Source organism: Gobius niger (genome assembly GCF_951799975.1).
Source record: "Gobius niger genome assembly, chromosome: 8".
Lineage (NCBI taxonomy): Eukaryota > Metazoa > Chordata > Actinopteri > Gobiiformes > Gobiidae > Gobius > Gobius niger.
Window position 1 is genome coordinate 4,673,705 of NC_136859.1, and position 13,352 is coordinate 4,687,056.

Consider the following 13,352-nt stretch of genomic DNA (forward strand, 5'->3'; position numbering starts at 1 on the left):
AGGACAACCCGCCGTCACAACAACGCGAGTGCACGAGATCTGACTGCCGTGCGTGTGCGCGCATCCAAACAGAGCGATGTGTGTGTGTGCGCGCGCGTTTGTGTGTGCGTCGGTGCGTGTATGTGTGCGCGCGTGCCTCAAAACAGGGCGGTGTGTGCGTGTGCGTGCGTGTGCGTGTGCGTGTGTGTGTGTGCGCGCGTATGTGTGCGCGCGCTGCGCGCATCGAAACAGGGCGATGTGTGTCATTTGCTTTCACGTATTGTGAGCCCAGAGGTACATTTTATTCTAAAGCAGCTTTGAAAGCATTGCCAATTTTATTGTAAGGTTATAAATACTGTCTAACAACGATCATTAGGCTATTTCATTTCAAAACCAACTTATTTCTTTTTTCATTGTACACTACCGTGATGCACCAAACCACGGGTCCTGCACCGTGAACCGAACCGTTAGAGCTGAACCCCTACTATTTATCCATACTTATTCCACTGTCTCTTGAATTCTACTCCCTTTTAGCGAACATATTGTCGTTGTAGTTTATAAGAAAGGAGTACGGGTGCATCAAACACTCAAATTGCAGTTTGTTTGAAATTCTTTTTTGCATTAATTATTTTAAACATTTGTTGTGGCCATAGTTTTTGGAATGGGTTGGGAACCACTGGTCTACAGCTGAACTGTGTGACCGGTTGGACATTTCTTTGTAATAACTCATAATCTCAGACTATCAAATGTGGAGACTAGCGAGGCCCGGCCGAAGGCCGGGTCTCAGCTAGTAGTAATAATAGTGCTGTTGTTCATTATTGTTATGTTGATTTTAAATGTGCCTGTGTTTTTATGGAAGTGTGTGTGTGTGCATGTTTTGAGCCTGTCAAAGACGAATTTCTGTGGCCTTAGGGACAGACAATAAAGTTTCTTCTTATCTTATCTATCTTCATATAAGGCCTTAAAGCAGGGGTGTCCAAACTTTTTCATGGGGGGGCCGCACACTGAAGCGTACACGGGGTGAAGGGCCAGAGATCGGTGGTTAGTGCAGTGAAACCTTTGACGAGCAGAGGTTTAAATTGTTCTCCACACCTTAATTTATGCTTAAAGGAATAGGCCACCGTTTTTACATACTGAGATATGTTCTTACCTTAGCTTTGACGAGTTCTTTAGGACCTGTCTGATCTTCCCCAGTGCCTTCAGTCACGTAAACACAGCGCAGACGGCGTTAGCATTTAGCCTCTCCCTCTCTCCTCTATAGCTCCAAAACTGGTCAAGACAGAAGCTACCAAGCTCCTCCACATTTACCCTGTTTAAATATGGTTACGTGAAGTGTTCCACTACAAAGTATAACTACACAAAATTAAACAATGTGGATTTTCTAAGCGGATAAAAGGGGGAACTATATTGTAAGGCGTAATAATACCAGGAGTAGTTTGGCATCTGCACAGTAAAGTGAAGATTACTGCACGGATTTCGAACTGCTAAGCTAAGGTAAGAACATATCTCAGTATGTAAAAAACGGTGGCCTATTCCTTTAAGACTTTTCTACCAACACGGTGAAAAGACTTTGCATTCCTCACCTGATGAAGATGTCTCCTCGGCTCGCGTTCCCGTCTCCTCTGGGTCTTTTTGTGATTGAGCGACCTCCTCTTTCCCACTGTCCTTACTCTCCAAGTCCTTTTCCGTCTGGTCGGGAGCCACCTCTGCGTCCTCCCCCCTGCTCCCCTCCGTCTCATTGTCCCCCTCCCCGGAGTCCGTACTCCTGATGCTGAGTCTCCGTACCCTGCAAATAACGTCCACCTCCCTCATGCGAGAAATGCGCTCCACCGCCACTCGCCCCGGAGAGATCGCCAGTTTGTTCTGCAGCGCCTCGATCCGATGGGACAGCCCCCTGCTCCTCCTCTCCCCTCTCTCCAGGCTCATCGAGAGCCTCCGGTCCAGGGTCGGCGGCACGGAAAGCGGCAGCCTGTCCGGCGGGAACTCGGGCAGCCCCGCCGGATCGCGCCCCAACTGAGTCCATAAACTGAGTCTATGCTCCGGGGAAACGAGCGGCTTTTTCTCCGGCTCCTCCTCACCCTTCGCCTGCTCGTCTTTACATTCAGCGTTCAACTTGTCGTCGCCTGATTTCTCCTCACGTGCGCCGCTTTCTGAAGCTTCTGAAGCTTCTCCTGCACCGGCTTCTGCTTCCTTAACTTTACCATCTTCCTGTCTGTCTATGACTTGAGCGTCTGTAGGCACATCACTTGCTAACGTTGATGACGCGCTATCCTTAATCTCTTCAACGTTACTTTCCATATCTGTATTTACACCCATTTCGATCAAGTTTCCAGCCTGACCACTCTCCTTCTTTTCAACCCCGCTGTCTAACTCCTCCTCTTTTACCTCCCCGGTCGCTCCTGCCTTGTCTGAACTAGCTTCCCCTGCGTCCAAATCACTGGCTTCTTTAGTTGCGATGTCTTCCGGTGGACTTTCCAAGGCAGCCCGTTGAGGCGGACTCCCGTTTGGATTCCCCGAACTGTCCGAGCTGTTCTCCTCGTGCAGCGGGGGCAGCGGACCTTGCCGCATCTGATTTTCCATTTCCCGTTTGCAAATGGGGCACTCCTCTTCCGAATCCCCGCCCATGTCTTGCATCATTTCCTCGTTCGTTCTCGAAGGGTCCGACGGGTCTCGGGACTGCCGCAGAGCCTGGCAGATGTCCTCGTAATCCGGAGGGCTCGTGAGCGTGGAGGCGTCTTGCATCGGCTGCCGGTCCGCCCAGGGCACCTCCGCCGCGGCGCCGAGCGTGGTCGGGCTGAAATCGCACAGCGGCGTCTCCACGGGCTCGTCCGACAAGTCGAGCTTCACCGTCCTGCCGTCGTTGCTCCGTCTTCTCGCCAGATGCGACATTACCCTGTATTCGCGGAACCCCGTCTCTCTGGGCGGCACTGGCAGCTCCTCTCGCAGCTGCTTGCTGAAAGTCACCGACTTCGTTGCCGGCCTCGAGAAAGCGCTTTTGACTTCCCTGTACTCCGGATCCACGGACCAGCTAACAGCGCTTCGCCGCAAGCTGCTCGGCTTGTTCAGCGGTTCTGACGTCAGCCGAATCTTGATGCGTTCAGGGATTTGCACAGAACCGTTTGGCACCTTGTTACCGGCAGTTCCTAGCTCTAAAATATCCTTGTAGGCTTCGTTTAGGTCCTCGATGCACTTGTCCACGCTGGGCTGTTTGCTGGTTTGCGGCGGGTTTGGCTGCTGTGTTTGCTGTTGCTGTTGCTGTTGCTGTTGTTGCTCCTGTTCTTGGACCTCCTTTTTGATCGCTTCTAGCTCTTTCACAGCATCCCACGCACGTTGACTGGCAGGTTTCACGATATACGGATCGAACCCCTCCTTCTCGCTGTCCTCTTCCTCCTCCGCTTCCTCCGGCTCGTCTGCGTTTCCCGTCGCCGTTCCCTGGCTGATCTGGTTCGAGAAAGTGGCGGTGATGGAAAACGCGCTGTTGCTCGACAGTTTCAGGCTCTTGACCCCCTTCATCGGGAACGTGAACGCCGTCCCCACCGCGTTGTGATCGGGCGCGGCGGCGTTACCGCTCCCCTCCGCTTGCACTTCCTTGTTTTCCGGCGCGTCCGGCTCTGGAGTCGTCTGCGTCTCCTGGTCCCTGTACTGATTCGCCGGCCACGCTCCCGTCAACTTCAGCTCCTTGTAGTGGTTGATTTTCGGCGGACGGCACGACACCTTTTTGAACATTTTACTGCTCGACCTGCTGCTCGTTTTACTGCTGGCGAAGCTGGCGGTCAACGCTTGCAGCTCCGCTTCGGCTGAAGATGTGCTTTGGAGACTTTGGTTTGTCAAATGCCCGGTTTTGTTGTTCGTGGGGCTGTCGACCGGATCCGGAGACTTCTCGTTATTGTTGTTCTGATCGCGGACGGTCATCATCGGGACTGGCGTGACCGGGACAGACACCAAACAAAAAATGGTCTCGCTAAGTCTCTTTTTCAAGTTCTTCGTTTTCTCTTTCTCCTTTTCTGGCTTCTCCGGCGGTGGAGGCTCAGGGACCTCGACCTTCTTCATATCCGTCATCGTTTCGGCGACGGCCTGCTCCGGCGGCGGCTTAACCGGAGGCGGCGGCGGTTTGCCCAAAATGGAGGACGGAAAGAACTGGCTACGGCTTTGCTCGGGGCCCACGCTCTCGCTTTTTCTCATTCCCCTGACGAAGCTTCTCGTGGCGATGCTGCTGCAGCTTTCGGTTTCGAGGGGGGCAGGTTTGCGGCTTTCTGCGGGATTAATAGCTTGCCCCGGCTGGGAAGGAAAGGCACTATCAAGATTGGATTGTCCTAACGATTTCGCGGAAGGGATCTCTTTGATGTTGGTGACACTCCTGACCTTTTCGGAGTCGGTGAGAAAAATTCCGCTTTGCCCTCCTGAGATTGGTTTCGGTTTTGGGTCTTCGGCGGCGCTAGCTATCGGTACCAGTTGTCGCTGATGGTCACTCGTCGCTGGAACTAGTTGGCGCGGGTGATCGTTGATCGGTACCAGTTGGCGCGGGTGATCGTTTATCGGCACGAGTGTCCGCGGGGGATCGCTGACTGGCACGAGCTGGCGCGGCTGATCGTTTATTGGAACCAGTTGCCGTTGATAGTTCACTTGCTCCTCGTTCCCGGGCGGCACTGATATCTGTTTGCGGTAGCTGGACGCGCGATCGGCGTAATATCCCACCCACGAACGTGTCTGCCGGGTCAGCCACCTTCCCGGATCCGAGTTGGGCATTTGCAAAGTGTCCGCCCTCCATCTTAAGTTGGCCATTTCGTGACGGTTCATGGAAACGGCCCGCGGGGGTAGAGGTCTCTTGTAGGAAGGGGGCGGGATGTAGCCCGGCGGCTCCATCCCTGTAATGGCAGCTTGTTGTGCGTAGTACTCTTGCCTGAAATCCCCGCTTCGCGAATAGTATGCTAGCCTGTCCTTTTGCTTCGCCCCTTGGTCCAGAGCGAGCATTTCGGCGCTACCCCTCGTCTGCTGGTGTATCTCGTAAGATGGAGGCTTTAACGGCCTGCTAAACCTGGGCTTTGGTAAAAGTGCAACATGGCTGGCTGGCCCCGAGCTCCGAGCCCACCTCTCTCGCCCGGCGCCATAGACATAGCGACTGTAAGGCCCAGAGAAAAGAGTACTGCTCATCCTCTGCCTGTCGGGTAAACTCGGCCTGGACGGGACGAGATCGCGGCACGTGTTCCCCTCCGGCGAAAGCAGTCGGGGAAGTGTTTGGGACTTTGCTTTCGCTTTGGCGTGAAAGAATCCGTCCGGCGTCCGCAGCCGGTACGGGTCCAGCGCCCACCGGTCCCCCTCGCTGTCCGTCCTCCCGAGCCCCACGGCGGGCCTCCACTCCTCGTTCCCCAGGCTCTGGCACTTGCGCTCCTCGGCGGTCACCCGCAGCTGCCCCGGCCCGGAGTCGGGGTCCCGAAGCCAGGACAGGTCCTCCCAGAGCTGCTGCGCCTGCCGCTCCGCCCTCAGCTCCTCCGCCGTGAGCAGCGCCTGCGGCCTCCATGCGGTGGTGGAGGCCCGCAGCTCCCTCCCGTCGGCGTAGTCCAGGAGCAGGCTGAAGTCCTGGCCGCGCCTCCTCCAGTACGACAGGTCCCGATCATCGTGCGCCAGACTCACCAAGCTCAGGGGGTCGGAGTACGTCAGACTGGGAACGTCATAGAACCTGCACAGAGAGAGACAGGGACGGAGAAGGAGAGTGAGTAAAACTTCAAGACGTAGCTATTGCTCAGTGGGCACTACTCCACAAAAGTAATCCAACTACTGATTACTCCATCTAAAAGTAGTCAAGCTACTTCTTTAATTACTTCATTTCAAATTTAATAACTGATACTGATTATTAGATACTTTAGCTTTAAAAAAGGATGAGGCCAGGCGAGTTAGCTCTGCACTACTTAGTGTTTCACAGTTGAGAACGTCTAGTTTCCCGCAGAACCAACAATGGACCACAGTATTATTTGTTTAGATTAGATAAACGGACTATATTTCCAGGAGACTTTGTAGTTTTGGTTGTTTTTCATGATTTCTGACTTTTTTTTAGAGTAATACCTTTCTGCTGTCAAATATGGCAAAACGCAATCAAGTCATTTTAATCTAACTACCTGTTTTGCAATTGTAGTCAGAAAGTAATCTGATAACAGTAGTGGATTACTTTTCGTTTGTTAAGTGATGATGTCATCGCTCTACTTCCGGGTCCAACGGAGCTTTAGTCATATTCACTATAATGGGATTAAACATCTGATCACACAGAAATACTAATTTTACTTCAGATTTTCTTTAGTGACATTAATTATCAAATATTTTTTTCCATACACAATGAAGGCTTTTTTAATTATTTAAATATAACAATATCTTCATTTTACCTGAAGAAATTGTGAGATATATTATTCTAATTATATGGAGATTCAAATAAAGTTTACGTTTTTTTGTTGGATTGATCTATGGAGCTGATCTGTGGAGTTTGGACCTGGAAGAAGCTAATTATATTATTATTTGACGTCGCAGCTCTACTTCCGGGTTCGCATAAACCGGCAGATGTGCGAGAAACTACAAAAAAACTCTTAAAAACAACAATCAATATTTCTGAAACTCAACAGAGAGTTACTGAACAGACTTATTTATCAGGCCCGTTGGCCAAAAATGCTGAACCTACTGCTATAAATGTAATATTTACCAAAATCGCAACATCCGGGTTAGCGGAGAAAAGTGCTAACATGCTATGCTAACCCCGGAAGTAGTGACTTTAGTGAATATTACTTTTATAGCAGTAAGTGCGGCATTTTTGGCTAATGAGTCTGAGAAATAATTAAGTTCAGTAACTCTCTGTTGAGTTTCAGAAATATTGATGGTTGTTTTTAAGAGTTTCTTATGTTTTTTTTCTCACATATTTGCCGGTCTTGCTAGCACCCGGAAGCGGAAGTTGTCACGTCACACTTAACAAACGCATAGTAATCAGATTTGCAGGTTTATGTACTGGTTTGAGTGAGGCACTTTACGGTTGTACCTTTATTCTTTATTTTGTGGTTAAGGGATAAGATTTAGTAGTGATAGGATTGATCTCTCTTTACTGAGCAGAGTCTTTGAAATCTGTTCTTTTCAAAGAGCCGTTCAAAAGACTGACTCTTTTTGAAATAATGTGCATTTTAAGCATTAAGCATTTAGCATTTAAGGTATCGCTAACACTAAAAGTATAGTCACTAAAATCTTGTGCCGCAGTTAATGAAAACAGACAAAAAAGCATATTTTTGTCGTGAACGTCACATCCTATAATATTTAGTTAATAAGTGCTGTTGCTCGTGTTCAATGGGAAAAACACTGTTTGGATCAGTCTGGCAAGGACAAGACAAGACGACATAACTGTGCCACCTCTTACAATCAGAGGACATCATTCTGTGACCTTTTCCCCTTGAGGGAAGTCTATAAGAACTGTTACGTGTTCAGTTCTTACCCACGTAAATTTAAATCTAATTGACCGTCTAAAAAATTCCTAACAAAGAGTGAGTGACAGGAAGAGAGGAACGAGACAGAGAGACAGAGGAGAGAAAAGTTAGTAATGGTGCGATGCAAAGCGGGAAACTTTGAAAATAACCAGAATATTGATTTGCTTTAGTGCTTTGTTGTTTGATTGGTTAAAACGAGGTGCGCTTGACCCAATCAGCAGCTAAAGGTCCGTCCTCTTCACTAACATGTTCAACCGCTGCCTTTCCAGATTGATATTACTGTGATCATGTTATTATCACGGTAATATCAATCTGGCCATAGCAGATTAGAGAGAGAGGGGGCACACATTAAGAACAATACAACATGTAACACACATGCAAACAAAACAAACAGGTATATTACAAAGTGGTTAAAAGATCAGCTGTTAGGTAAAGGAAATACTCCATTCATGGGACAAATTCGCCATCCACAATGACGAACTATTAGTGTATCAAGGATCAGGTGAAATTTCAGAGAAAAGCCCGAAATGAGGCAAGCGGCATGCAGCGCATGTTATAAACAAGGAGGTTAGTAGTTAGTGCATCGGCCAAGAGAGCGGAGACAAATGTGAACAATCTAACAAAAGCTTAAAATAGCACTAAGTAACTTGTTTACCTTCATAAATCCTGTTCGTAGTCCCTCTGGGGGTAATACAAGTGTTAATGGGATGATTGGGGGGTCTTTCATCTCCCCCTGGTGTCTCTGGCCAGAAAACCACACTTCCAACCCCCCTGCCTCCGGGTCGGAGGCGCAATACACACAAATGGCATCACGAAGAAGAAGCTAACAGGCTAACGGGCAAAGCTAGCTGTGTTCTAGCGCCACTTTAAACAGTATTTACAGCCAAGTTTGAGTGAAAACATTATCTCCATTGTGTAAATGGATGAACAATATCCCTCTGTCCCTTTGTCTTTTCTGTCAGCGTAGTATTTACTCTCACGGAGAGTTAATGAGTAAAAAAACTCCACATGCTACGACACCTGCAGTGGCGCTTATGGCCTCTAGGGGCCATTTTAAACAATGGAGAATTCAACATGAATGCACAACGGCTGTTTCAACCAATGTAAGTTTGTAACAGGACAATAATATTCTAGATTAACCGTTAACCGAGGCCCTTAGCGGTTAATACTCGGTTAACCGTAAGTGTGCGTGCGCACTAGTAGTGTCTTTACTCACTCATATTTCATCATGTTTAACCAAATAATTTGTCCAAATAATGTAATTTATGACCTGGCCCTCTGACCAGGCAGCGCTCTGAGCCCCCCCTGCAATCCCAAACAAAACGTCTTTCTCATGAGTCAGTGGAATTAGACAGTTACACCTGCACAGCGCCACCTTGTGTTCTGGAGTGGACATTATTAGAACACATGGACACATTTACTTTTCCCATACAAATGTGGCGGAGTTGAAAGTTTTATATTTTTCTTCCAAATGTGGTGGAGTAAAAGCAGAAAGTTTACAACACAAATCCTACTAAAGTAAAGTACAGATCCTCAAAGTCTCTGACCTTGAGCGGCGGTGACACAGAACTAACTGGCAGCAACATCAGGCGACATTACAAAAACATTCCAGCGGAAATGGCGCGCATCATCTCAGCGGAGTTTTACAGCCCAGCTCTAATTGAAGACGGCCTTAACGTGAGGCAGAAGTGCTTGAGTCAGCTGCTGGGAGAAGTGACGCCGCCGCAGCGTGAGGCGCATCTTAAACGCCCTGACCCGCCTCCTGCAGGGGCCGTACTGTTTCAGGACACGCGGGGATAGTCGGGCTAAACTAGTTTCATTTTCAGTTTCCCACAGAGCACGATGTTCCCGACGCGGCTCACGACATCACTTTGACCTTTGCAAACACGTAAAGGTCAACGGGACGATCACGGCCTAAAACAAGAGTCTAATTCATGTTTAGATGGAAAAACATCATCTGAGCACAATGTTCTTTGCAGGGTCTTAATGTGAGACGCTGCAGGTGAATGGAGGATTTTATTTTAATATCGATATCAATTTGAAACTTTTGGCGAACTTTACTGATATGAATATGAGAAAGAAAAGTCATTTAATGTTTTCATATAAAATTAGGTTATTTTATTTATAAAAATGACCAAAATGTATGATATTTTCAGCAACAAAATGGAAGCCAAACGTTGTCAATTAAGTCAACCTGGTCACAATTCTAGTGCATTACAGAACTTTTCATGTGAAAAACAAAACCTTTTATGTGTATTTTATCTTTTAGTGACCAGTGTTGGGAAAGTTACTTAAAATGTTTAATATATTCTATATTAGTGATTATAGCTTTAAAAATGCAATATGTTTGTACTACATATTACTGTTTCAAAGCTGAGTTACACTACTTTGAGTTACTTTTAAGTTACTTTTTGCAAAATATAAACTGAAAATAGTAATAATGTCACAGAGCAAAAGTGATTTCCTTTTCCTTTCACTTTCCCCCATTCCCTTGTGTTTTGTTTTGACGACATTAACTGCAGCCTGCAGATCTTATGCACCAGTGTCCAGCTCGATTTGGCATTCTGCATTTTATTTGGGGGGGTTTGAATATTTTTTGTTCATACATTTAAATGCACTTGTAACTCAAGTTACATGAATTGTAATGACTAATACATTCCCGTATTTTTTAGTAATATGTTATATTCCTTAGTTACTGAAAAAAGTAATATATTTTTGTAACTCCTGTAACACTGTGATGTGAAGTAAAGGTGCCATGCTGACCACTCATACTGCCATTGGGTCACAAAACGGTATTACGCACGCATCAAGTTTGTTTTTTCACATAAAAACTTCCATCATGCACCTTTAAAGTTGTTTAGTTGAACCACCTTAAAAACACAATACTTCAACTGACAGAAAAGACAAAGGGACAGAGGGATATTGTTCATCCAATTACACAATGGAGATCATATTTTTCACTCACACTTGGCTGTAAATACTGTTTAAGTGGTGCTAGCCCGCAGTTAGCTTTGCCCGCTAGCCTGTTAGCTTCTTCTTCCACTTTTGCACGTGCAACTCATTTTGCCCATGAGCAAATTCTTGGCTAATGACCCCCAATGTTTTTAAGTCTGTTTTTAAGCCCCATCTGCAGGATATGTCCATTTTAAGTTGAAGTATTTGCTGTAGAAAATACTTAAGTATTCAAAGTAGAAATGACAAATTTGGACAAGTAACTTTGCAGCTTTAAAAACAAGAATATTGTGCTTGAATTCATTCCCCGGCAACACTATGGACTGTTGATCTGCACAGCGCCACCTACTGTTCTGGAGTTCTGGATAAATTTTAACTTTGGAGCCTTAATACTGTACAAATATAGAAGGTATTATATTGATCTTCCAAATGTAGTGGAGTAAAAGTAGAAAGTTGTGATTCCAGTCCACATTTCCACCGACTTTTTTTTTTTTTTTTTTCCAAAGACGTGCAAAATAGTGAAGGGCACCGATATATTCCTCTGACCTATTTGCACAGTCTCCGAAAGCGTATTCCAGGCACAGGCCGTTCGTGTAAACAACAAGCTGCAACAGTCAGAGAGAAGAGGAGGAGGAGGAGGGAGGAAGACGCCCGACTACTACAGCGACTACTACGAATATAATACTGCACACGAGGCGACACAAAACCGTGGGAAATTTGGAAAAAGTGATACTTTTCTTAGTGTTCGAAAAGTGCTGCCGACATTTCTACTTTTAACGAGTGAAGTGTGCTGGATTTTTAATGTTTGTGGCTTTAGAAACACCGTGTTTGGTCATAAAAATGTTATTTAAAAAGCTTTACATTTGACTTGTGTCGGCGTAAACCCTGCACTACAACAATCTGTAAAAGCCATTATATTATTCACAAAGTCACACTTGTGCGACAACAGCAGCAACAGACCGAGAGAAACAGGAGAAATGCCTTAAACACTACTACTACTACCACTACTACTACTACTACCACTACTACTACTACTACCACTACTACTACTACTACCACTACTACTACTACTACCACTACTACTACTACTACCACTACTACTACTACTACCACTACTACTACTGCTACTACCACTACTACTACTACTACTACCACTACTACCACTGCTGCTACTGTTGCTACTACTACTGCTGCTGCTATTGTTGCTACTACTAGTTCTACTACTGCTACTACTACCACTACTACTACTACTACCACTACTACTACTACTACCACTACTACTACTGCTACTACCACTACTACTACTACTACTACCACTACTACTACTACTACTGCTGCTACTGTTGCTACTACTACTACTACTGCTACTGTTGCTACTACTACTGCTCCTGCTACTGTTGCTACTACTACTACTACTACTACTACTACCACTACTACTACTTCTACTACTGCTACTACTACCACTACTACTACTGCTACTACTACTACTACTACTGCTGCTACTACTACCACTACTACTACTGCTACTACTACTGCTACTACTACTGCTACTACTGCTACTACTACCACTACTACTACTGCTACTACTACTACTACTGCTGCTGCTACTACTACTACTAGGCAAGGCAAGGCAAGGCAAGTTTATTTATATGGCACATTTCATGTACTTGACAACTCAATGTGCCTCACAGTAACACCAAACAGAGCAAAAATAGAATAAAAAGCATTAAAAACACAATAAAAAGCATTAAAAACACAATGAAAATCAAGAAAACAAATCATTAGTTACAATTACATTAACATTTCAATCTCCATAGGCAGCAGTAAAAAGGTGTCCTTTCAGCCTGGACTTAAAAATGCTCAGGGTTGAGGCCTGTCTCAGATCCTCATTGAGGCTGTTCCAGACCTTTGCTGCATAAACCTGAAATGCAGCCTGACCATTTATTATTGACTCTGGGAACCACCAGGAGACCCCTCCCCGACGATCTCAGGGCCCGAGATGGTTCATACAGTTGTAACATGTCAGAGATGTACTTAGGTGCTTGACAATGAAGGGACTTATACACAAGCAGAGCTGTTTTAAACTCTATTCTCTGAGCAACAGGAAGCCAGTGCAGAGACCGGAGCACTGGACTAATGTGGTCGTATTTCCTGCTTTTGGTCAGGACTCGAGCCGCAGCATTTTGGATGTACTGCAGTTGTCTAACAGCTCGTTTAGAGAGGCCAGTGAACAGGCCGTTACAATAGTCTAACCGGCTAGAGACAAAAGCATGAATTAGTCTCTCCAAGTCTGGTTTGGACACTATGTTTTTTATTTTGGCAATGTTTTTGAGGTGGTAATAGGCCGCTGATGTAATGGACTTGATATGATTGTTCAGATTCAGGTCTGAGTCCATGATTACCCCGAGATTTCTAACTTGACTTTTGGGTGCCAGTGAAAGAGCTTCAAGATGACCAATGACAACCTCTCGGTGTTTTTGTGGGCCAAAGACAATTATCTCAGTTTTATCTGTATTCAGCTGGAGGAAGTTACTGCTGCTGTTGCTACTACTACTGCTACTACTGCTACTACTACTGCTACTACTACCACTACTACTACTGCTACTACTACTACTACTGCTGCTGCTACTACTACTACTACTGCTACTGTTGCTACTACTATTTCTACTGCTGCTGCTGCTACTGTTGCTACTACTACTACTACTACTGCTGCTGCTACTGTTGCCACTACTACTACTACTGCTGCTGCTACTGTTGCTTCTACTATTTCTATTACTGCTACTACTACTACTACTGCTACTGTTACTACTACTACTGCTACTGTTACTACTACTACTGCTGCTGCTACGACCACTACTGCTACTGTTGCTACTACTACTACTACTGCTGCTGCTGCTACTACTACTACTACTACTGCTGCTGCTGCTACTGTTGCTACTACTACTACTACTACTGCTGCTGCTACTGTTA

At 46.1% G+C, this 13,352-nt stretch overlaps 1 protein-coding gene and 1 long non-coding RNA gene across 2 annotated transcripts in view; one reads left to right on the forward strand and one right to left on the reverse strand.

The window, feature by feature from the left end:
* The window catches only part of jcadb (junctional cadherin 5 associated b), a 56,910-nt gene that overhangs the window by 4,993 nt on the left and 38,565 nt on the right, over window positions 1-13,352 (reverse strand). The window contains exon 3 of the mRNA XM_079560993.1: window positions 1,563-5,656. Coding sequence (XP_079417119.1) covers window positions 1,563-5,656 — 4,094 coding nt within the window. The remainder of the gene's footprint in view (window positions 1-1,562; window positions 5,657-13,352) is intronic.
* LOC306966348 overlaps window positions 8,073-13,352 on the forward strand; it is a 235,599-nt gene continuing 230,319 nt past the window's right edge. The window contains exon 1 of the long non-coding RNA XR_013793098.1: window positions 8,073-8,168. This is a non-coding gene — a long non-coding RNA (uncharacterized lncRNA). The remainder of the gene's footprint in view (window positions 8,169-13,352) is intronic.